At 41.9% G+C, this 26,677-nt stretch overlaps 1 protein-coding gene across 6 annotated transcripts in view; it reads left to right on the forward strand.

Annotated features, from left to right (window-relative positions):
- Positions 1–26,677, forward strand: part of ZNF516 (zinc finger protein 516) — a 240,105-nt gene that overhangs the window by 207,835 nt on the left and 5,593 nt on the right. For 4 of the 6 annotated variants that reach the window (XM_077270077.1, XM_077270076.1, XM_077270078.1 and 1 more), the window contains 2 exons: positions 9,068–10,498; positions 15,135–15,239. In XM_077270077.1, coding sequence (XP_077126192.1) covers positions 9,068–10,498; positions 15,135–15,239 — 1,536 coding nt within the window. Of the gene's footprint in view, positions 1–9,067; positions 10,499–15,134; positions 15,240–16,257; positions 16,326–26,677 lie in introns of all 6 variants that reach the window. The other 2 variants (XM_077270080.1, XM_077270079.1) reach the window with 1 other exon arrangement.

Here is a 26,677-nt window from a genome sequence, read left to right on the forward strand (position 1 = left end):
CCCCATGTAAACCTATGGAAAACCAAATCCGCTGTGCCCATGGTGCGGAAAATACCACGCGGAAACGCTGTGTTGTATTTTCCGCAGCATGTCAATTCTTTGTGCGGATTCCGTTTTACACCTGTTCCTCAATAGGAATCCGCAGGTGAAATCCGCACAAAAAACACTGGAAATCCGCAAGTAAAATGCAGTGCCTTTTACCTGCGGATTTTTCAAAAATGGTGCTGAAAAATCTCACACAAATCCGCAATGTTAGGGTTAGGGTTGGAATTAGGGCTAGGGTTGGAAATAGGGTTAAGATTAGGCTTGTGGTTAGGGTTAGGGGTGTGTTGTGGTTAGGGTTGAGATTAGGGTTAGGATTAGGGTTAGGGTTGGGATTAGGGTTAGGGGTGTGTTGGGGTTAGGGTTGTGGTTAGGGGTGTGTTGGGCTTAGGGTTGTGATTAGGGTTATACCTAGAGTTGGGATTAGGGTTTGGGGTGTGTTGGGGTTAGTGTTGAGTTAGAATTGAGGGGTTTCCACTGTTTAGGCACATCAGGGGTCTCCAAACGCAACATGGCGTCACCATTGATTCCAGCCAATCTTGCGTTCAAAAAGTCAAATGGTGCTCCCTTCCGAGCCCCGACGTGCGCCCAAACAGTGGTTTACCCTCACATATGGGGTATCGGTGTACTCAGGACAAACTGGGCAACAATTATTGGGGTCCAATTTCTCCTGTTACCCTTGTGAAAATAAAAAATTGCTTGCTAAAACATCATTTTTGAGGAAAGAAAAATTATTTTTTATTTTCACGGCTCTGCGTTGTAAACTTCTGTGAAGCACTTGGGGGTTTAAAGTGGTCACCGCACATCTAGATTAGTTCCATGGGAGGTCTAGTTTCCAAAATGGGGTCACATGTGGGGGAGCTCCAATGTTTAGGCACACAGGGGCTCTCCAAACGCGACATGGTGTCCGCTAACGATTGGAGCCAATTTTTCATTCAAAAGTCAAATGGCGCTCTTTCCCTTCCGAGCCTTGCCGTGTGCACAAACAGTGGTTTGTGACCACATATGAGGTATCGGTGTACTCAGGAGAAATTGCACACATTTTAGGATCCTGTTGCCCATGTGGAAATGAAAAAAATGAGGCTAAAAGAATTTTTGTGAAAAAAAAGAAGTACTTTTTCATTTTTACGGATCAATTTGTGAAGCACCTGGGGGTTCAAAGTGCTCACTATGCATCTACATAAGTTCCTTGGGGGGTCTAGTTTCCAAAATGGGGTCACTTGTGGGAGAGCTCCAATGTTTAGGCACACAGGGGCTCTCCAAACGCGACATGGTGTCCGCTAAAGATTGGAACCAATTTTTCATTGAAATAGTCAAATGGCGCTCCTTCTCTTCCGAGCCCTGTTGTGCGCCCAAACAGTGGTTCCCCCCCCCCCCCCCCCACATATGGGGTATCGGCGTACTCAGGACAAATTGTACAATAACTTTTGGGGTCCAGTTTCTCCTTTTACCCTTGGGAAAATAAAAAAATTGTTGCTAAAAGATCATTTTTGTGACTAAAAAGTTAAATGTTCATTTTTTCCTTCCATGTTGCTTCTGCTGCTGCTGTGAAGCACCTGAAGGGTTAATAAACTTCTTGAATGTGGTTTTGAGTACCTTGAGGGGTGCAGTTTTTAGAATGGTGTCACTTTTGGGTTCAGCCATATAGACCCCTCAAACTGACTTCAAATGTGAGGTGGTCCCTAAAAAAAAATGGTTTTGTACACTTCATTGTAAAATCGCTGGTCAAATTTTAACCCTTATAACTTCCTAGCAAAAAAAAAATTGTTTCCAAAATTGTGCTGATGTAAAGTAGACATGTGGGAAATGTTAGTTATTAACTATTTTGTGTCGCATATCTCTCTAGTTTAGCAGAATAAAAATTTGAAAATTGCAACATTTTCAAAATTTTAGCCAAATTTCTATTTTTTTTACAAATAAACGCAAAAATTATCGACCTAAATTTACCACTAACATGAAGCCCAATATGTCACGAAAAAACAATCTCAGAACCGCAAGGATCCGTTGAAGCGTTCCTGAGTTATTACCTCATAAAGGGACACTGGTCAGAATTGCAAAAAACGGCCAGGTCATTAAGGTCAAAATAGGCTGGGTCATGAAGGGTTAAAAAAAAATAAAATTTCATTTTGAATGTTTGCCTTTAATTCGGATAGTCAGACTACACTAAAAAAGGTAAGGCAGACGTAAGGAAAATGTTATTACATTAGTACAATTTGTAAAATGTTCTTTCATATTGCTTGATTGAAGTTTAAACACTTGGTACCAATTTTTCATTTTTTCAAGGAAATGTACAAATCCATATTTTGGGGGTCGTATTCAGTTTTCAAGTGATTATGGGGGACCTATATTTTCCAACACCCCCCCCCCCCAAAAGTGATACCATTTTAAAAAACGGACCTGGCAGATTGTTAGCTCTTCAGGTGCTTTTCAGGAATTAAGGGAATTAAAACTTTTTTTTTTATTTTTTACGACTAACGTGTTACCATCTGAACTGATTTTGATTCTAAAGCTGGCAAACTGGAAGACCATTATTTGGCGGTGGGTTGCCATGGTAACCATCAGGACCACACAATCAAGATTTCAGGGTGCCAGTGGGATAAGAGGGAGCCTTTTCACACTGTTAACCATTTAGATGCCGTTCTTACTATTGACTGCAGCATCTAAGGGGTTAATTTCCCATTGTCTGTGCCAACACCAATCATGGCTGATGATCATCTTCACCTGATGGGGGGATGCTATTCTCTTATATCTCTTATAAAGCAGATAAAGCACTCGCTTGTGCCTGTAAACCCCGGGTACTGAAAGGAAAGCTGGGTGGTCTGTACTTACATTGAGTCGCGGTGAGGCGCCCTCTGCTGGATGAACTCATATGAACTCGAGCGTGGGAACTTTTCCAAGGCTCCAGTTCATGAGGACATCCAGCAGAGGGCGACTCAATGTAAGTACAGATCACTCTGCTTTCCTTTCAGCACCCGGGGTTTACAGGCACGAGCGAGTGCTTTAGCACAACTCCTGCCTGTAAAATGATTTAACTCCTTCAGATGGATTTACTTCGTGGGACGTGACAGTTCATCAGAAGGTATGTATATTGTTGGTTTTGCCGAGCGAGGGTCTTCAGGTGGATTGAGAGAGCAATAAAATATTAAAACAACCTGTGTGTTTATTTCATTAAAATACTTTTTAATGTGTGTGTGTTTTAACCCTTTCATACATTTGGATTAATAATGGATAGGTGTCATAATTGACGCCTCTCCATTATTAATCTGGCTTAATGTCACCTTACAATAGCAAGGTGACATTAACCCTTCATTTCCCCATATCCCACCGCTACACGGGAGTGGGAAGAGAGTGGCCAAGTGCCAGAATAGGCGCATCTTCCAGATGTGCCTTTTCTGGGGTGGCTGGGGGCAGATGGTTGTAGCCAGGGGGGGGCCAATAACCATGGACCCTCTCCTGGCTATTAATATCTGCCCTCAGTCACTGGCTTTACCACTCTGGCGGAGAAAATTGTGCGGGAGCCCACGCCAAATTTTCCGCCATTTAACCCTTTATTTTAGCAGCTACAGCGCCCAAATTTTGCACATACACACTACTAACATTAGTAGTGTGGAATACGCAAAAAAAAGGGGATATGAGATGGTTTACTGTATGTAAACCATGTCTCATATCCTGTCGGGTTTGTGAAGGAGAAATGAAAAGCCGGCAATTGAATTACCGGCTTTTCACTAACACCGATGCGTATTTCTCGCAAGTCACACTGCTGGTCCGTGTGGAATCCGTATTTTTCTCGCCCCCATAGACTTTCATTGGCGATTTTTTTGCGCAATACGGTGACAAACGCAGCATGCTGCGATTTTCTACGGCCGTACAAGACCGTATATTACGGATGCGTAATATACGGCTGATATGAGCTGGGCCATAGAGATTCATTTGGCCATGTGTAATGCGAATTTTACGGACGTAGTTTATGCGCTCATACGTCCGTAAAACTCGCCAGTGTGACGCCGGCCTTACCGGGTGCAGGTCTTTTAGGCAATGCCAGGTGTTTGGTTTTTTTTTTAGACACACTGAAATTGATTGGTGTTACTGTGGTAGTTATGGGTCTAACAATGACCTCATGACTGTAATCTTCACCATTGTAGGCCCTAATAAAACAAAATAAATGTAAATATAAATGTAAAAAAATGCTAATTACTTTCTTCCCCCCCCCATTAAAAATGCATTATGTGAAAAAATAAATTGCACGTAGTTTGCATTGTCATGTCTGTAACGATCTGAACAAAAATGTTATGTCACTTAAACCACAATGAGAACACAGTAAAATAAATACGGTACTTTTTTTTTTTTTTTTTACCAGGGAGAATGTCCCTCAAACAAAATCCCTTGTGTAGTGAAAAAATAGCTAAAAATAGCAAAACCCATAAAAATCATAAGCAAAATTATGATTTTTAGAAAAAAAAAAAGCGCATGAACTCCAAAGCTAGGTGCCTTGGCAAGGGCTTTAGCTTGATGCCTATCAATATAAGACCGGTAGAGATCCTGCTCTTGGAACTGTGGCTGATTGAAGGCTTTTCCCTCTTTATTTTAACAGGTGCGGCTTTGCACTTTTAGGCTGTGCGCCCACAATGAGCTTTTGGTGCGTTCGCTTGCTAGTACTGAGTTTTTTATGTTTAGGTTTTTCCCATAGATTTGCATTAGATGTAGAAAATCTATAGAAAAAAACATGTGTTTTTACAGCGGAAACTAATTAAAAACACACTTAGTCCGCACATGGAAGTTTTGTCAAAGCCAAATACCAGGAAGGATGAGAAACACTGCAACTTTCTTTAAAGTATGTCCAATATAGAGAGAAAGGCAGCACTCGCCATAGCAGTTGTGATTCTTTTTTCAAGGCAGCTTAAAACATGGCGTCAGGGAGAAGAGCTGGAGACGAGAGGACTACGGCCGTTTCGCGCTACAAGCGCTTCCACGGGTCCAAGGACACGTTTGTAGCACGAAACATCTATAGTCCCCTCGTTGTCTCCAGCTCTTCTCCACGCCGCTATGTTTTAAGCTGCCTTGAATAAAGAATCCTGACTGGTATGGCGAGTGCTGCCTTTCTCTCTATATTGGGCATTGACGTTGCACTTAATATCCAGCAAGCACCCAGATTACTGTCGTTCTACCGCACTTCCTAGGATCTGCGTCTCCGTCCTGGTGCTGGGTTTTACTCTTTTATTTAAAATTAAATGCCCCAAAAAATACAAGCGTGATTAAAAACATATATAAAAAAAATAACCTAATTAAGCTATTAAATGCAAAATCTGCAACATCAAAAACTCACCAAATAGTCATTGTGGGAACGCAGCACGTTTATAGGTAAAATGCGTTTGCTGGGGGTCCATCCTCTGGGCCCATCACGTGAACATAACCCATGTAGCCGGTCAGTCCCAGGTACGTAGATAAGGACCTGTAGCACATTGTAATACCAGGCATGGTCACTCGGTAATGCCTTGTAAATGGAGATGGTGGAGTACTGTTACCCCCTTGTTTAGAAGTCTGATCAGTGGAACTGCCAAGTGTTAGGCTGCCATCACACTAGCAGTATTTGGTCAGTATTTTACATCAGTATTTGTAAGCCAAAACCAGGAGTGGGACAAATAGAGGAAAAGTATAATAGAAACACATGCACAACTTCTGCATTTATCACCCACTCCTGGTTTTGGCTTACACATACTGATGTAAAATACTGACCAAATACTGCTAGTGTGACGGCAGCCTTAGTGATCCAGTATTGAAGGGTCATCACTCTTAAAGAACTAAATGACCCATTTACACAAGCATTTAGTAATAAAAAGCAGATTATAAGCAGTAAGGATTTTCAATTATTTTGTTTCCAAAGCTGTTATTTCCAAAGCTCGCCAGCAAGTGGCAGCATGGCTCCACAGATGTCCCACTGTGGTGTAGATGGCAGCGTAAATCTTTTTTTCCAGTAATTGTACTAATGATGATAGAAAGCAATCTCACATCTCCTCTCTAATTCTCCACCATGTAATACGCACATAAACATTTCTGTCTTTTTACAAAATAAAGTTGTAATATTTCTAATTTGTGTTCCGTTTGGTAGGAAAAAGTTTGTATGAAAATAAATGAACAGCGGCTATGTCTGGTTATGGGTATCTATGATGCCTTTCTCCTGCCTGCTTCCCTAATAAATACTAGTAAGGCTGGGTGCACACAGGCATTCTGAGGTCAATTTTTCTGTCCCAGTATGGAAACTGCTAAACTGAACTAACTGGTCCATCGCCAATGGTGCTAGACAAACCCAACTGACTTCCTTAGGGTGTCAGCCAATTTAACACACAGATTAGTGCCGCATGCTGTGCTTTTTTTTTCTGTTTAAAATGACGGGACTTGCAACAGAGCCTCCAACAGAAGCCTGAACCTAGCCGTATTCTTACTGACTGATTTGCAGCATACTCGTCTGATGCTTTGTAGTAACATTTAAAGGGAACCCGTCACAACGACTTCCCCCTTTTTAAAACCACCACCCATTCTTTATTTAGCTCTGAAATTGCAGTCCTAGGATGTCCTTATATTGGCAAAGCCTGAATTCATTTAGGCAGAAAACCAGTTTGATGTTAAGTTCTCATGATGAGTTTTTGGGGAGTTATTGAAGCGGAGTACTTGGTGCGCAAAAGAATGCAGCATCTTACATTTCTAGCACAGTGGATTGGATTTGTGGTAAATATACATTTTATGTGTGTATTTTGGTTTACTGAGAGCCCTAATTTGTGTCTAAACCCTGGTGCGCTTTAAAAAAAAAAAAAAAAAAAGTGACCAAGTGCCACAAAAAAGTGAACTAGAATGCTGGTCTCTTGAAACCCTCTCCAATAGGAGAAGAGTCCCCCTAAACCATTCCACTCCCTCCAAGCCAGGAGGCCACAGTGAGGGTCAGGAACAAATAGGCTCCTCCAGCCACCCATCTTACGCCCAGCGTTTGCCCTCACCCAAGCAAGACACTGCCCAATGGCGTCGATCCGGGGAGGCATGCTTTGGACCAGATGACTATATGAACCACCTGGCTTACTAACAAGCACACCAAACCCAGTGTGCATTGTATCAATCTACTAGGGCAGCCTGTTCACTTAGCCTCCTTTTCGAAACATATTACACTTGATCTTGGCCAAAATAAACAATCTACAGGGAAGCGCAAATGGAAATTAAAAATGCATGTAATACACAAAGCAACTTTATTTAAAACATGACAGGTCAGAAAATGAGAAAATTGTTTGGGAATAAAACACATGAAATAACACAATAAAAAATGCAAAAAATAGGTGCAAAAATACTGCAGATCATCTGCAACATCAAAAACCCTCCAAATACTCCTCATAGGAAGGTAGCCTTATTGTTGTTCCTCGGCACATGCAGATCATGGATACCAGTGGTTATTTTGCTGAGGACGGCCTGAAGGCACTGACCTGGCACTAGGTGGCGCTCTTCAGGTCATTATGACTGCCCGCTAGACATATGGAAATGAGGTTTATTAACGCTTTACAGGTCAGTATGACAGAAGGTATTAGAAAACGGCAGCGGAGACCTTGTGTCAGCCTAGAGAGTTATTCTGTGTATAAATAAAGCTTAAAGGACTGCGATAAGTAGCTTAGCTCCATACTCCCTCTTCATATGGCATGTGGGGTCATCTCTATTGCTGTTGTATTGATGCCATCTAGCACATTTCAGGCGCGGTGCCTAAGGAAAAGCAATTCTAGCTATAAAATTGATATAGAGAAGCCTGACATCACAGTGTGGTGCGGGTCTTGTGCACAGTCGTTCTGTAGAGCTGCCTTTTGCAGATAAAGCTGATCTTGTAAAAAGGCCAGATCTCCCACAAATAATTCCTTCTCAATTTCCTGAAGGCCTTGGAAGTTTTTACAGATGACTCTGTTAGCGAAGCTTTGACCTATTATTTCTGTCACGTGAAACAGTAACGTATTGCCCTCACCCTATTACCGTACTCTTTCAGGTTCCATTTGATGGGACAAAGCCATCTTTCCATTTACTTCCTCCTCTCCCTGGCTTTGTGGTTTATCTGATTAATGAAATTGCCCTTTTTTATGTACTGTACTTAAATGGTTACTGAATAATAGTTTGCAAGCCAGGAAATGTTGGTCTGTGGGTCTTGGATATACGGTACTGGTCACACTCTGGGTATTTGCTCACATGGCTGTAGTTTTGGTCGGCTAGGCAGCTCCCTGGCAGCTTCTCCCTGCCCACTGTCCTGGATTGACAGGTCTCTGCCTGTTCGCACACACATTCAATCTTACCACCAGTGTATGATGCAGGCTGCCTGCTGATTGGCCAGCATGTATCAGCTGTTAGGGATTCCTGCTGTAGTCACATGTCTGGGCAATATATGGGAGACATTATTGCTGCTATTTTCCACCCACCAGCTCATAGACAACTGAATATTCAAAAGCGTCTCCATAGGAGAAAACTGGTGACAATGAAGGATACAATCAGAGTCAAAACAAAAGAAAGTCAAAACCGCACCCTTTCATATATAAATTGAAGGTCTCAGCGGACACAAGGGCGCACGTCCAAAACCAGGGAGCCCAATCCCGGCCAGTATCAAGACCACAAAAACAAAAAGACAGCGCCACATTTATTCTGCCTCCTGTAGTGACGTTTCGGTCAACAGACCTTTATCAAGCACGTCGCTACAGGAGGCAGAATGAATGTAAGCTCCTATTTTTTCACCATCCATAATGAAGGATACAAGTCAATTATTCTGAAAATTTAGATGAAATCTGTTTAACCCTGTGTTCCTGGTTCTTTGGAAAATGCTGTTTGCACTGGGTATATGCTGAAAGTAGATAGCCGAAGATTAGTTTCTTTTCGTTATACTGCAGAAAACCCCATTGTATACATATGTTATTAAAAAAAAAAAAGTGACTGATGCTGTGGTCCTCTACATGGCATAGAATATGTTGATTTTTTGTATTTTTTAGTTTCTCTACAAATGGTTTGTTTTGTTTTTCAGGAATGAAGCCATACCACCATGAATATTGTGCTGAGGATATGGATATAGAAATGCCCAGCGCAAACCATCAAACGTTCAAGTCTGAAGACACCAGCAAATGTGAAAATCTAGATCGGCAAAGTCCTTCTTTTGTTTCTGATAAACATCCAAACCTTTCTTTAGTGAAAAATGAATATCCCTCTGATCTAAAAGTACCAGCATTCAAATACAGCAAAGACCCTCATCGATCTCCCCATAATATTAGCGTATCCCATCCTGTATTACTAAATAATCTGGAATCAGTAGATCTGAAAAAACATTTGTCATCTGAAGTTATTGATTCAAGCAGAATGGCACTTGACTTGCCGAAGGAAACTCTTGCAATAGAAAATATTGGAGCTGAGAATAAAGAGCTTATTCCCTTGGATCTAAGTGAAAAATCAAGCCGGAGCGCGATTTGTAGTAAAAGTGCTACTGAGGCATTGCAAGCCGAACTGGTGGTTCATCCGTGTCCCTACTGTAGTCATAAGACCTATTACCCTGAAGTTTTATGGATGCACAAAAGAATTTGGCATAAAGTCAGTTGTAACTCCATGGCTCCTCAATGGATTCAACAAAATGGCTTCAAAAATTTAAAAACTAATGTTCTTTTTTTGGTTAGAAATGGACGTACAGGACCCCCTCCAGCTCTCGGGGGCAAGGAATGTCAGCCATTACCCATAGCTAGGTTCTCCCGTACACAGATGCCAAATCCTCCTTCCGCATCCAAAGGCAATTCATCCTCAAATTTAGGAAATAAGGCATCTCAGGTGCGTGGTAATTCTCGTAGCGTCAATGGTCCGAAAACACCAATCTTCGATGCACCGCGACAGCCTAAGGTAGCACCTGCTCAGGAACAATACAGCACAGTGGTCCAACAACCAGCATCAAAGGTCAAATACGACTCTAGTCCCAAATTGACCCAAACTGGAAGTTACAGCAGAAATCACCCATCTGTTCAGGCATCAGTATCAAGACCAGTTCTGCAGCCTTCTAGTAGTAAACAGGCAGAAAAATATTTGATGTCCCAGGGAGTATCCAATTTTACATCTCCCAGTAAACTTTCTGTGTCTGATGCGATAAAAAGCAGATTCACATTGTCCCAGCCACAGTTTCCATTCCAGAAAGTAGAGCCCCATGTGAAGCAGGAGAGCCCCGCAGTGCCTCAAAGGGAATCTCAGGCCAAGATTCTGACTGACTATGGAAGCGCTGGACCCAAGACGAGCCCTGTGTTACAAGCTCCACTGAGTGCATCGGGCATTCCATTGCCTTTTCAGACCATAAAGCAGGAGCCTGGGGCTGAGGGCCTGGAGAAGCGAGTAGACATTCTTAATATCTTCAAGACCTACATTCCAAAGGACCTAGCAACATTGTACCAAAGTTGGGGCGCCAATAGTAGTTTGGATAATGCAGGTAAATTTCTGGCGTCGTGTAGTCTGTGCACATACTGTTAATAGCGCCTCTGGTTTCTTCTTTAAAGGGAATCTGTCACCAGCTTTTTTGCCCCCTAATCTGAGAGGAAAATAATTTAAAGACACAGATCCTGATTCTAGCAATGAGTCACATGGCTGCTTAGAGTAGTTTTGGTAATCTGCTGATAAAAGTGATTTTTCTTACAAGAGGACTAGTAAACCTGCTCCCAGGTAGTCAAGCATATTCATTAGCTCCATGTAAACCCTGTTCCCATCACTGATTTGGCATGCTTCCTGTGTATACGGTGCATAGGCAGAAAGCTGCCAATCAGTGTTGGGGGAGAATTTATCAAACACTCCAATAACTGGTATATCTTCTGCAGATGAAACATTAATGTTATCAAAGCTGCAATAAGCAGCCCAGTAAGTGATGCAATACTGGAATCAGTGTCTCTGCCCCTGCTTTATGCTGCTGTCAGATGGGGAAGCAAAAACCTCATGACAGATTCTCTTTAATATTGGGCTGAAATTTGTTGCAGGATTAGAAATGTATCTCCTGCTCTGTGGATAGTGGATATACAATGTAGGTAGCATTACTGCTCTCTCTGGTCTTGTTATCCACCGTTCTAGAAATTCCTGACATGCACATTTTCCTAATTATTACAAGGGATACTTCCATGTAACGATTTTGGGGAGCTTCACTTCGTAGCATCGGAGAGCACAACCTTGCAGGAGGCCCAAATTCGTCCTTTGAGGAGTGCGCTGCCCCCTAGCAGGCAGGAGGCCGGGGGGCAGGGGAGTTGAGCACTCCTGATGGAGAACATGGTGTAAGCCCGTTTAACTGCAGTTGCTTAAAGGGTTAGTCTGAAACCCAAAAGGAAATGTAATTAATAAATCTTTACAAACTAATAACTTTTGTAATTTTAAGTCATGGTAAAATTTCCTTCCATTCAGGATGATGGGGAGGGGAGTGACAGCAGTTTCAGCCAGCAGATGACGATTCGTTTGAGTATCCCATCATGCACTGCGGGATTTAAAATGAATCGTCATAGGAAGTGGGTAATATAGACAGAACCTGAAGCTGCTATACAGAGTGAAAGTATAGAATAATCCGAAAAAAGGAGTCATAGAGTTGTCATTAAGGGTACCAAAAAGTAACATAATTTATTAACAACCATTTTACATTAAAATGCTCAAAATAAAAAACATAGTCAAAGTCATAGTATAATAGTGTTGTGAATCACGGAAACAGGTAACAACAACCACATAGCACACCTCCAGTAAACGACTAGAGGACCCAGGTTCACTCAACAAAGTGTATGTAAGGCAATACTTCCGTACTTGTCCCACCAAAACTCCGTATATAGTGGGAGTCTATAGAGATATAAAGGACCGGGCCTCACCCATGTCAGTCGTGGTGTGTGTCCGTGGTACCGCCAGCCCCTACGCGCGTTTCGCGTTAGGCTGCTTCGGGGGGCTGCTATTTAAGTAGTATCGGCTATAATTTTACGTCTTTTTTTTTTTTTATTTGAGAACTTTATTTTTTTTTTATGGGAAAGGTTAACTAAAGACCACAATGAGTATGAATGAATATGCAAGTGATTCATTTTGCCACAAGCGCACCGATATCCAGCTACTCGTCTCTGCATAGCATTAACCCCTGTTTTACATGATCATCCTCATCATCACCACCTTATGCCAGTTTTGGTTTATGGCAAAATGCCCTCTCTAGGCTGGACAGTGACAAATGAGACCTAATTAATACAGCCATTTAATATCTGTTTGAAGCTACACCAATTTGGTCTTTGCGACTATTAACATTGCAAGTTAGGTAGAGCTTAACATGTGCTAGGAGCGTTCTGTGACAGCTCCAGACTATTGGGCTTCTGTGCTGCCAGCCCCCCGAAGAAGCCTAACGCGAAACGCGCGTAGGGGCTGGCGGTACCACGGACACACACCACGACTGACATGGGTGAGGCCCGGTCCTTTATATCTCTATAGACTCCCACTATATACGGAGTTTTGGTGGGACAAGTAGGGAAGTATTGCCTTACATACACTTTGTTGAGTGAACCTGGGTCCTCTAGTCGTTTACTGGAGGTGTGCTATGTGGTGGTTGTTACCTGTTTCCGTGATTCACAACACTATTATACTATGACTTTGACTATGTTTTTTTATTTTGAGCATTTTAATGTAAAATGGTTGTTAATAAATTATGTTACTTTTTGGTACCCTTAATGACAACTCTATGACTCCTTTTTTCGGATTATTCTATATATTGTTGGGGAGTTTTTGTTTTGTCCATTCGTGGACTCGTATGTGGCTTAGATCTAATTATTTATATACAGAGTGAATGGTAGGAAATTGGAACATCACTTAAATTGAAAATGTTATTAATTTTTAAAGATTTATTAATTAAATGTACTTTTGGGTTTGGGACTAACCCTTTAAACCTCTCCTTGATGATCCGATGAAGCTGAGGTTCCTGTATAAGTGCACTGCAGAATATCTTCTCTCTTGCACATTATTGTTATTGTCGAGAGTGAGCACCGGCTTACAGGATTATTTTTCCCCGAAATCTGCCCCGATGGTAGAATTGGTCACTGTCTGTCCATCTCATCCGTCCTGTTGAACAGACCCGACTCTCCTACTCCTTGTCAGCTTGTGACCGTACAGTCAGGGTGTGGGCATCATAGGTTTACTCATCATATCGTTCAGTAGTATGCGTTATTAGCATGGCAATAAAGGGAATCACCCTTGTCATAGTCTATAGAGGATTTCCCTGCCTTACTTATTTTCCTTGGTTCTGCCTTCCCTTGCTTTTGGTGTCAATGTGGACTGACAACTGGCTTTATTTTCAGTTATAGGTTGCATTCATTCACAAGGAAGTGTTTTTCCCCACTGAGTCGTCAGTTGAGGCTTTATCCTTCCTAAACTCTTCTTTACTGATGTATGCAGTTGTATGAGTGCTGCTGCAGTGAGCTCTGGTGGCCACCAGATGGTGCTGCAAGCTTGACAGACTTCCTCCAGGTAGCTGCTACATTGCCAGTTTGGTAGTGTCTGATATTATAGGGGTTGTTTTGAGGTTTTTTTTTCCCCCAGAATTAACCTTTATATAGCTATGAGGCAACATTAATTACTACTCCATCTTCCTAGGGCCGTTCTGTAGTCTATGTTTAAAACTTCTTCTAGAATTCCTGGCTGCAGACAATGCAGATGTGATAGCTAACTTGGAATGTAACAATAGTTTTTTTCCTTTGATCACCTGTTGCCTTTATGTAGTGGAGAAATACTGTAGATTCTGTAATGTGCACTCATCAGAGTACGGACTACAACCTTGGTGCCTGGGCCGGAGTATATACGGTGGCCTATGTTATGTGGGGGCCTCCGCACTCCTATTAGAAGGCTCATCTACTAAGTGTGAAATATTCTAGGTAAAACCACTAAGGAGACCTATGTGCTTTGTTTTAGGTTTTTTTCTATTATTAAATTTGACTAATTTTATTTAGTTCATGGTTTAACTGTTTATCTCCAGAAAGTTAATAAAAAAAAAGCTCAATCCATGTAAAATCCCTATGCTTCGCTATTCATGTCATCCTAATCTCGCATTTCGTTTATTGCTGGACAGGTTTTGCCGATTTAACACTGTATTTACATAACATTTGATTAGATTTTCTTTTCGCATTTAGTAATTTTTTTTTTACACTAAGTCCTATTTTTCCTTTTTTTGCGTTTATCTAATGCAAAAGATAGTTTTGTAAATCTTTTTTATAGGCTGTTTATTAGGTCACACACTTTTTTTTTTTTGTCTGTAGTGTGTGTTGTTTCCAGGAACATATGTTTGAAAGAAGCAGATGTGATTCCAAGGCAGACATACAAATCTAAAAGTCAGACATGTCTTTCTTGATCAGCAGCAAAGACAACAGCTAGCCCTTTAAGTCAGATGTTGTAAACTGACCTTTAAAAAAAAAAAAAAAAAAGGTCTGAGTAGTTTTCCACAAATGCTAATGGGCCAGAAAACATGTTTACTAACGGCAGAAGAGAGGGCTGTTATGTGCCCACATGTCCAGAAAGCCACTCTCCTTGTCCGCTGTCTTCGGTGTGTGCCTCCCAGGTCTGGGGTCGGAACAGCACCAGCAGGCAGATAGGTGAGGGCGAAAGGTTTGAGAAGTCTGTGATGGCTCCACTCACTCTGCATTTGTCTCCAAGGTCCATCTGATGCCCAGGGGGGACAGGCAATCTCTGGTTCTGCTCATTTTCTATTATCCATGTGACTAGTCTCTGGCACGCTGGAGTCACTTTGATTTGCTTGATACACTGCTTGACAAAGCTGGGTGATGGCTGAAAAGTGGATCCAGCTGCTCTGAAAAGCGCACACCTGACATGCCAGTCCTGGTGCGGGCACATCACGGGGAGTGTTTTTTAATTCACTGTAATTTATGCATTCTGGCAGTCCTGCGTGTGCCTGGCCTGTCATCCCCAGCCCAGATGAAGGCTGACAGTTGTCATCTAGGGCCTGAAGGTAGCCTCACATAATGACACATTAGACATACTAATGATGTTTTCTTCTAGCATAATGTTTTCTTCTCAAGTTCTCTCCTTCTTTTCCCCCTCCCTCCTCCTTCTATCAACCAAAGGAATGCTAAGGACAGCGGCACGACAAGGAGACTACGTTTGCATTGAGTGCGGGAAATGTTTCACCCAGCCAAGCCACTTACGGACCCATATGAGGTCTCACACAGGTACATCTTCTTTGCGTTTAGGCAATACATTTTACCGCTGTATTCCTTATAGTAGTGCAAATACTAACCTGTTCAATCACATGTATTGCTTTGGCTCCATGGACTTACTTGCATTGATTGCTTCTATACGTCTTTTGTTCTAGTTACCTACCTGAAAAATAACCTTTTATTGGTATTGATAAGAGGTCTTCTTGATCTTGGTATGGATGGTATTGAGCAATTAATACTCCCATTTAAGTAGTATCGGCTGTAATTTTACGTCTTTTTTTTTTTTTTATTTGAGAACTTTATTTTTTTTTTATGGGAAAGGTTAACTAAAGACCACAATGAGTATGAATGAATATGCAAGTGATTCATTTTGCCACAAGCGCACCGATATCCAGCTACTCGTCTCTGCATAGCATTAACCCCTGTTTTACATGATCATCCTCATCATCACCACCTTATGCCAGTTTTGGTTTATGGCAAAATGCCCTCTCTAGGCTGGACAGTGACAAATGAGACCTAATTAATACAGCCATTTAATATCTGTTTGAAGCTACACCAATTTGGTCTTTGCGACTATTAACATTGCAAGTTAGGTAGAGCTTAACATGTGCTAGGAGCGTTCTGTGACAGCTCCAGACTATTGGGCTTCTGTGCAGAAGTGTGAATGATGCATACATAAGCCAGTCTGATGTGAAATGACAGAGGCCAAATGGTAAGTAATGCAAGTAGAGGGTCCCTTTACACACACACTGATAATTAATGTTGTCAGTGATTGCTTTCTTCAGCACTGAAATCTGAATTAAAAAGGGCAGTGGCCTTAGGCTGCCATTAGCACACACTCTCACTGAAAGTGTTACAGTAAATTGGTATGTACTGGCCACAGGCAAGTAACTGGTGTCTTTTTTTTTTTTTTTTTTCTACCCTCCCCTTCCCTTTTTAATGTGGTTGAATTGTAATGGTCTCAATGATGTACACACACTAACGAAAGCTTCAATGCTCCTCTGTTTAACAAGACCCCTTGTTCCCACAGTGGTATTTGAGTCTAATGGACTCCGAGGTACTGAAGTTCACACCACCTCCGCAGATGCCCCAAAACAAGTATGTTATCAACTAATTGAGTGTTTGGTTTTTCTTATGATTGCTGGGGAGAAACGTTGCACAGTAGTACTCCTCAGTAAAGCACTGACCTTTCCTCATCTGTGTCAAGATGACCTTTTGCATATTTGCTCCATACTCAAACCTTTAATTTCTACTCTTATGTATGCATATATTTTAATATAGCCAGTAACCTACAAATCCCAAGTTTCCGTGTTTTCTATACATCAAAGACTTAGTCTGTGTTTTTCTGACGAGTATTTTTTCCAACACATGAAGTCTATAGAGTACCTCCGTATCCTGACCTTGCGGTTTCTGTGGACTCTGTGTGGTGGTGTGCCTTTCCTGTTTTCTAATGTCCAGTGTCTATCTGAGCAGGCTCCCTTTCCACTTCCTTCTTACTTCTAGTCTAACACTTCTGTAGAGGAAATGTGAACACACTTCCATGCTTGAATGTACCTGAAGCCATAGAAGAGCACAGAGAACAGTCATTTAAAATGGTGCAGCTGAAAGACCCCAAATTAGAAAGAAACACAAGTACTTTTCTAATTAAAGGGGTTTTCTAGTTTCATGAAATAAAAGCAAATTCCATTATGAAACATATTTTTCCAATATGCTTGGCGATCGGATTCCGCATAGTTTTCCAATAACCTACTTATAGTTACAAAGCCATTAGCTATGTATCAGAAGAATGTCCATCATGGTTGGATGCTAGTTCCTGGTCTGTGACATAGGCATTTGTCATTGTGATCCTAGGGGCTGTAGGAGCACCCGCAGCTGCCGGGATCAGAAAGAAAACCAATTCCTGTGTCCTAGCATCACTTCTGGGACACTATTGTGTGGTGCCAATGTGTTGACATGGCCCCTGGTTTGCCCCTTTTGAAGCACTGAAGAGAGGGAGGATGGGTTGAGGGGGAGAGTAGTGAGTTTTAGGAACATTTCAAATAAACACTTAAAATCCTTTTTCCTAACTAAAAAGTAAACCTATTTAAAAATGTTTAAGTTATAGTCTTTGGAATATGGTGACCATAAAACAAATGATTAAAAAAATCATGCAAACAGAGCAAAACTGGAAAACCATAAAAATAAACCCCATCCCTCTCTTAAATTATAAAATGGCCAGTTCAAAAACGAAAACATTTGGGTTTTTAAAAGGTTAAATAAGAACCTTAATTAAATGCATTTAACTCTGTACTAGTCAGGCTATAGTCATAGCTGCACTGTTATAACCAAGCACTCAGTGCGTGGCTTATCTATGGCAATCCTATAGGGTAGATTGAGCCTATGTTCAACCACCACTCCATTTAAATGGGGGACAGAAGTCCCCCCATACTGACCATCGATGAGGTTCCAGCGGTGGAGCCCCACTGATACTTTTTGTTTGCTGGAATATCTCTAAACAATGAATATTCCCTAGTGATGAGCGATTGTGCTCAGATAAAGTGTTATCTGAGCATGCTTGTGTGCTGACTGCGTGTCTTTGGCGAGCGCAAAATAATATGTACAAGTCCCCGCGCCTGCATGTCTCGTGCCTGCTCGACAGCTGCAGCACATGCAGAGACTGCCTAACAAACAGACAAACCCTGCATGTGTTGCGGCTGTTGAACAGACGTGAGACATGACTTGAGCATATTTTTCGAGCACGCCGAAGACACTCGGTTAGCATCCAAGCATGCTCAGATAACCCCTTATCCGAGCTCCTTCGCTCATCACTAATATTCCTATTCAGTGTCTTCAAGCACAGATTAGAAGTTGTAAGAAGGGCTGTAGAATATTGGATATTTCTTTAAAGTATATGGTGAATAGGAATACCAGCCTTACAAAAGAAAAAGTATAGAAAGACCCATTCCCATTACATTACATGGCATTTGGAGATTCACATCGGCTCTCAAGCGGTGGCAGGAAAGCCGGGATCTTTCATAGGTTTCCATATAGGGTTCTTACTGCTTGTTTCATTCCTCACCTTTCCATCTTTTTATTTATGAGAAATAATATTTTTCACGACAGCCTAATGGTTGTCACCATATGCACTACCATCATCCCTATTTACCTGAATTCAGTACTTTTATCTAATTCTTTTAGATTAACAAAAAATTCTGACAGGTTTGTTCCTTTTTACCAGAATTCTGTGATTATGCAGACCACTAGCCCACGTATTTTATTTAATAACTTTTATTGTGAATTCCCCCCCCCCCCCAAATTCCTTTTTCCTCTTGCTGTATTTGTTTAGTCTTGTTGGGATGTGCTTTAGGAATAGTAGACGTGAATTATTTCTTGGAAGAATTAGACCACATTGAGTACTAATAAGGTTTGAATGTGAGTTATGTATGAAGTGCAGTATTTACCGGAATGCAAAACCTAAAAATGAACGAATGAAATGGGAGATCTAGTTGCCCTCACTATTTGTTCGTCTGCAGTTTGTCCTACATGACCCAGAACAAGAAGCGCTAAAGCCCCAACCTTCCTAATCTTCCTATGCCAGGCTGGGCCCAGCAGAGAGGCTTCAGCTACTGCCAGTAGAAAGGGGAACATGGTGGAGCTTCTAAGACAAACGGCATACATTTCTTTATCTAGGCTACACCGTGCTCAAAATTATTATGCAAATGCTATTTTTCTCTGATTTTCCTTAATGGTCGATGAAATGAGTCCATATAATGTCCAAATCATCAACCATTAGAGTAGCAATCAAATTGTATTGGACAAATCTCCCATTGAAAACCAATATTTTTTTCAAAGCTAAAACTGTTCAAAATGCACAGTTACAAATTTACACACAGCAGCGTTTCCAGGCAGTTTATGATTTTAAAGAACAGAAAACGGTTATTTGTTGAATTTGCAGCATTAAGAGGTAACATTTCCTGAAATCAACAGCTTTTTGAATCAAAAGCATCTTAACAGGCCAAGTTACATGTTAACATAGGACCCCTTCTTTGATAACACATTCACATTTTTTAATTAATTGAACTTATACTTCTTGGATAGTTTCTGCTTGAATTTCTTTGCAGGATATCACAATAGCCTCCCAGAGTTGTGAACTTCTTGTCATTGTACCATGGAAGGAAGTGGTCAGTCATAAACTCTATATACTTTGCCAAGGTTATTTTCACACCTTGAGGTATCCTAAAGGAGCCTATCATCTCTCTCCCAATGATAATGTCACGAAGTGACTGTCCTGGCGTGACCCGACCCGACGAGGGAACGGTCACAAAATGGCAAAACACACAAGGGTACACCGGGGACACTTTAACAATGGTGGGCCCTGTCAGTAGGGAACAGGGAATTGGACACCTCCTGCACTCACCTGAAGATGTACCCTGCTCTTACTATCGTCCCTATACGGGTTCTTTCACCCCATCGCCGAGCAGGAAACCTAGTCCCTCACTTGCCCTGCTTTTATCCCTAAGTAGGGAACTGGCAGGTGAGAGCACTGGACCCACCGCTGCACTAATACAAAACACGGGAAGTTACAGACAACAAAGGGACAACGCAACAATAAATATCACACTTAACCACACTTGGCTTTCTATGCTGCAATGCACCGCTCCGCAGAGTAAGGCACCAGATATCAGTATTCAGCTGAAGAACCACTGAACTCAGCAAGCTCCTGTCTCTAGCTAGGTTGGTCTCCAAAAGGACCTGTATAACCAACAGTCAGCTGATGCAACAGGTGACCTTTTGAAGGGTGGTGGGAGTGGTCACCACCCACATCGGCAGACTAGGCAGCAATGTAATTACACCAGCGGCCACTGGGCAAAAACTGCATTAACCCCTGATAGCCTGAAAGGAAAAAAGTTTTAATCTGAGAGGCCAGATCTGCCACAGATCCAAACATGGATCATGATGGATACAGGCTCAAAACATTACTCTGCCCATTTCAGAAAGCCTTCGTCCCCCACATGCAGGTTTTTTTTTTTTTCAAACAAATCTGCGCTATACTTGCCCTCTCCTGGCATACCGCTGAGCCTCTCCACTACTCTTGGTATCATGCTGACAGCACTGCAGCCAATAATGGAGCTTAGCATTTAAGTTAATGGCATGAGACGCTCAGCGCCACTGAGCTCTGGTATTAACTGCAGAGCTATCGACATGTCAGCGCTGCAGACAATAACCGGCATTGGGAGCAACGGCAGAGACTCAGCAGTGGACCTGAGGGCGGTGAGTGAGGCTCTGTTTGTGACATGTTACAGTGAGGATTGTTGCCGCATTCGGTTTCTGTTCATGGTGAAGATTGGATGAAGTTTGGCTGCAATGAAAAGGATAAAATTGTACGAATAGTGTCACCCAAACACAGAAACATTTTAGATTGATTCATTAGTTTATCTATTAATTATAACCATATTCACTACTCATTCTGCAAACCTTTATGCCCATGTTATAAATTGTAGATGGTTACCAGAACCTTTATTATGGTTGCTATTTGGTTGTCAAGTTTAGAAAATTCCTTTTCCTAAATCTTAGAATTACAGTAGATGTTGAGCTGATGGTGAGGTTTTCTCTCTTCAGGATCCTCATCTATTAGCTGAAGCATATGGTGGAAGTCTATCATTGGTGACAAAAACCTTTTCTAACATTTGGAAATCATGGAAAAGTTTTAGATTGTGCAGATTGCAGGAAGCTCAACTGCTGACAAGCGGTTAATTAGGATTGGTTTAGTAATATGATAATATTAGTTAAATTGTGTGTACTTTTTAAAGGGAACCTGTCAGTAGGATTTGCAGATCAATTCAAACTCTGGTTTGTCAGTAACAGCCATGTAAGGGTATTGCTGGACTTATCTATGAAAGAGCTACATGCGCATATAAATAGTTTGGGGGCTGAAATCCTGCCGACATCCTCCTTATTGTGTGAATTAAAAAATAAATAAATATGAAATTAAAAATAAACTTACATTAAACAAATTAGGACAACACTGAACTTATAGTAAAAAGGACCCACATTACAATGATTTTTATTTTTTTGCAATATATAAATTTTATATTCTACTGTATTTACATGCTGGATGCAGTCTATGGCTACTCATCACAAGAGAGCATATACTGATGGGGTTTGTGCAGTCGGGACACCCTATGATGTTTTGTGGAGCTCTCTTGGTATGAGCTATGCACTCCTGCCATCAGATTTTTAATTTCTGAATATGAATAAGAATATTTACATTACCTGATGAAAAGCAGGTACCAGAAAATTCGAGGAATTAATACACAAAAGTATATTTGAAAATTGCATATCATTTTATTAAATGAATTAATGTTTTCATAAAGCCACAAAACCACCTTGAGCATTAACATAAATGTTTGTGAATAATAAGGTAGATGTCCACACTTTTATGACCAATAATAATTTTATTATTATTTTACATGACTACTTTGGGGCAGTGAAATATATATATATATTTTTTTTTTTTGCCAATCGGGCTGACCTCTAGTGGCCAAGGAGAAAAATGCAAAAACAAATAATCAGTTTTATAGGGTCTGATATTTTTCATTTGAACTTTCATGGACATTTTCATGATGAATACTTCAAAAACTTTGATAGTTTAAAGCGTACTTAATAAAAAAAAATTTTCAAGACAAAAAAATGCCTACTCTGTACATCAGTGTTCAATATTATATATATCTACATTTTATGATGCCTTTTCCCACCTTAATTTTACACATCACTGTCTATTTTAAAAAATAAAATAAAATCCTGCTTTGTTTACACTGGTCACTGGAGAATTACACTAATGTATTGTCTATAAACAGATATCTCTGGATCCACCATTCACAATAGGTGATGGACGCAGTTCCTTTTTCTCCCGCCCTGCACAGGTCACAGATCATGCCCAGAAAAGTCCCTTGTGTAAGTCAATGAACATCTTCCGACTGTTGTTTCGTATGCCTTACATGGCTGCTGGAAAGCAGATATCTAGGTGCTGAAATGAGAAAAATGGCTGACACAAGCCATACAGTAGCCATACAGTGCCTTGCGAAAGTATTCGGCTCCCTGGAACTTTTCAACCTTTTCCCACATATCATGCTTCACACATTAAGATACCAAATGTAAATTTTTGGTAAAGAATCAACAACAAGTGGTACACAATTGTGAAGTTGAACGAAATGTATTGGTTATTTAAAATTTTTTGGGAAGTTCAAGAACTGAAAAGTGGTGCGTGCAATATTATTCGGCCCCTTTACTTTCAGTGCAGCAAACTCACTCCAGAAGTTCATTGTGGATCTCTAAATGATCCAGTGTTGTCCTAAATGTGTAATGATGATCAATATAATCCACTTGTGTGTAATTAAGTCTCCATATAAATGCACCTACTCTGATAGTCTCAGGGTTCTGTTTGAAGCACAGAGAGCATCATGAAGACCAAGGAACACAACAGGCAGGTCCGTGATACTGTTGTGGAGAAGTTTAAAGCCTGATTTGGATACAAAATGATTTCCAAAACTTTAAACATCCCAAGGAGCACTGTGCAAGCGATCACATTGAAATGGAAGGAGTATCAAACCACTGCAAATCTACCAAGACCCGGCCCTCCCTCTGATCAATCTTTTCCTTTTTTTAGAGATGAAAGTTTTGAGATGCAGCCAAGAGGCCCATGATCGCTCTGGATGAACTGCAGAAATCTACTGCTGAGGTGGGACAGTCTGTCCATAGGACAACAATCAGTCATACACTGCACAAATCTGTCCTTTATGGAAGAGTGGCAAGAAAAAAGCTATTTCTCAAAAATATCCATAAAAAGTGTTGTTTAAAGTTTGCAACAAGCCACCTGAGAGACACACCAAACATGTGGAAGAAAGTGCTCTGGTCAGATGAAACCAAAATCAAACCTTTTGGCAACAATGCCAAATGATATGTTTGGCGTAAAGGCAACACAGCTCATCACCCTGAACACACTATCCCCACTGTCAAACGTGGTGGCAGCATCATGGTTTGGGCCTGCTTTTCTTCAGCAGGGACAGGGAAGATGGTTAAAATTGATGGGAAGATGGATGGAGCCAAATACAGGACCGTTCTTGAAGAAAACCTGTTGGTCTGCAAAAGACCTGAGACTGCGATGGAGATTTGTCTTCCAACAAGACAATGATCCCAAACATAAAGCAGTGTCTACAATGGAATGTTCACAAATAAACGTATCCAGGTGTTAGAATGACCAAGTCAAAGTCTAGACCTCAATCCAATCGAGAATCTGTGGAAAGAGCTAAAAACTGCTGTTCACAAATGATCTCCATCAAGCCTCACTGAGCTCGAGCTGTTTGCCAAGGAAGAAAGGGCAAGAATTTCAGTCTCTCGATGTACAAAACTGATAGAGACATACCCCAAGCGACTTGCAGCTGTAATCGTATCGAAAGGTGGCGCAACAAAGTATTAAGTTAAAGGGGTCAAATAATATTGCACACCCCACTTTTCAGTTTTGGAATTTCCACAAAACTTTAAAATAGTCAATAAATTTTGTTCAACTTCACAGTTGTGTTCCACTTGTTATTGATTTTTCACCCAAAAATTTTATTTGGCATCTTTATGTTTGAAGCATGATATGTGGGAAAAGGTTGAAAAGTTCCAGGGAGCCGAATACTTTTACAAGGCACTGTGTAGGAAAAGGGGATGGTGTGCGCTTTTCTACCATGCACACTACCTTTGTATTATTAGATCTCTAAATGCTATTAACAGCAGCTCAGTCAGCATGGCTGCTCCAATAATCTCATACAGAAAATTGAGTAGAAAGATTATACAAATAGAAAAAATGTCAATAGAAGGTCGATGATCCAGTCCCTTAAATTACAGCAATAGTTAATTTCCACTGTTGACACGCTGTTTTTGTAACTGGAACCACCAGCCCAACTTCTACAAAATACGTAGCCTGGACGGGCTACATGAACACTCTGGTAGGGCTTTGTAATATGCCAGATCTCTATGCAATCAGGGCATCCACAGGCTACAAAGTAAAATATATTAAACCCCTTAATGGCCAGGTGATTGTCTTTCATTTTTTTCTTCCTCCTCTTCCAAGAGCCATTATTTCTGTTGACATAGCCTCAGGGCCGTATTTATAGTTTCTGCTGCCCTAGGCACTTTTAGTGCTGCCTCCCCCATTGGTGAGTATGACACTATCAGCAGTGACTTTGGCAAAAATTGCTGATGTGAAAGTCGCCTTTTGCAGCAGATTCGGCAGTTTTTCCGCATCTGCCACGTAACGGATCACTTACGGCAACACTGCGTTCTGCCTCATTCATTGCCTATGGGACTTGCAGACATGCACACGATCCGGCAAATGCGGTACTTGCAGCAATGGAAAAAAACACTGCTAGCAGTGTGTTTTGTATCACTGCAAGTGCAAAACCGCAAGTGCGGCAAGTAGCCATCACTACCTGTCCCTGCACCTTGCTAGCTCATCCCTATCCATCCCTCCCTGACCTAAAACTACACTATAAAGCTTTAGAAAAACAATTTATTAACTGACATATTCCATTGACATATAATGAGGGCTCCAGGCTACAGCGTAGACTGGGACAGGCAGTCTCTGGGTCTCCATTCTCTCTCTGTGCACATCCTCAGTCCCTGCCTCACTGCCTGTGCACAGACCTCCCTCCACCGGACCCGGTAATCGACGCTCGCAGTAGCATACCGGCAGAGGTGTATCTAGGGTTTCTGGCACCAGGGGCAAGAATTAATTTTGGTGCCCCCCCTCCGCCAAGGACATATGCGATTTGCACACTCAGTCATGTGCCCACGAGCTCCTCTCCCTAATGCTCTCAATGATCAGTGAAAAACTGAGAGAAGCAGAAGAGAAGCTCGGTGTCACAGGACCATAAGTGTAAAAGTCGCATGTGAGTGAAGTGTCCATCTGACGACTACTGGAACCTGCAGAGCTGAATCCTGACATCGCAGCTTCTGAATTCTCACAACTCATGCACTGCACACTTTTAGGATTCTCCCTTGCCGGTGGACGGTCATGTCAGCACAAGCATGCGATTTGTATACTTCTGACCACATTCCGACTAGACATGCCCGGCCTCACTCAGTTCATTTTCATTGACGGAGGCCACACATGTCTAGTCAGCATGTGACCGCATGTATGTAAATCGCCAGCACGAGAGAATTCTGACAGCGTGCAGTGTGCACTGTGAGAAGTCAGAAGTCTGCAGTCACAAAGAATGACTGCAGACTCATTACAAACCTGGACATTTCCTGTAATGTTCCTAACATAAATAAAAACAAGAGAATTAGTATCACAAATAACATGTACATCCAGGTACCTTATAGATGACGTCGTCTCTGGAGCCTTCTCCTTCTTTTCTTCATCTTGTCCAGACCCCATGATGAGTTTTCTCATCCACAGCCGTCTCTGCAGACTTCCATCTTCTCCGCTCTTTTGCAGAAAGTCTCCACATGACGCCCTTAAAGATACAAGTGTCATTATAATGCTCCTGAATAAAAAATTGCCCCTCATCATATTGTCTGCACAAAATATGACCCCCACACTGTCCCTCTTATGGTACATACTCTTCACACTGACCTCTCCTTTCTATACCGGCCCCCTCTTCACACGGTCTTGTCATACTGTTTCCCCCTATAGGGCCTAGTATTTATACTCCACCATATTTATACTCCATCCTCCCACCCTGCGTGCATGGCTCCCCCATCCTCCCGCCCTGCGTGCATGGCTCCCCCATCCTCCCCTGCGTGCATGGCTCCTCTATCCTCTCACCCTGCGTGCATGGCTCCCCCATCCTCCCACCCTGCGTGCATGGCTCCCCCATCCTTCTCCCCTGCGTGCATGGCTTCCCCATCCTTCTCCCCTGCATACATGGCTCCCCCATCCTTCTCCCCTGCGTGCATGGCTCCTCTATCCCTTTTCCCTGTCATACTCACCTCTCACCGGGCGGCGCAGAACTTCCCGGCATCTCTGCAGTGTCTTACATCCTGTATGAGCGGTCACGTGATACCGCTCATTAAGGTGATGAATATGCGCATATTCATCACCTTAATGAGCGGTACCATGTGACCGCTGAAGACCGGACACACTGCCGGCGCTGAGACGCAGTTGCAGCCACCGCTGGAGGAAGGTGAGTATTACGTCTTCGGAGGGGGGCGGGAGGGAGGGAGGAGGGGGGCGGGCACTTGACCCCGGAGTTTTAAAATAAAAAAAAAAAAAAAAGAAAGAAAACGCCTAGCTCAAGTGCCCCCCCCCCCCGCATCCCGCCGCCCTAGGCACGTGCCCTCAAGTGCCTAGTGGCAAATATGGCCCTGCATAGCCATATGAGGGCTTTGTGTTGCAGGACGAGCTGTACTTTTGAGTGACCCCGTTCACTTTACCATATTTTACCATGAAAAAATACGTGCGGTCAGATGGTGAAAATGTTTTT

This window comes from Ranitomeya variabilis, chromosome 6, assembly GCF_051348905.1.
Source record: "Ranitomeya variabilis isolate aRanVar5 chromosome 6, aRanVar5.hap1, whole genome shotgun sequence".
NCBI classification, from domain to species: Eukaryota; Metazoa; Chordata; class Amphibia; order Anura; family Dendrobatidae; genus Ranitomeya; species Ranitomeya variabilis.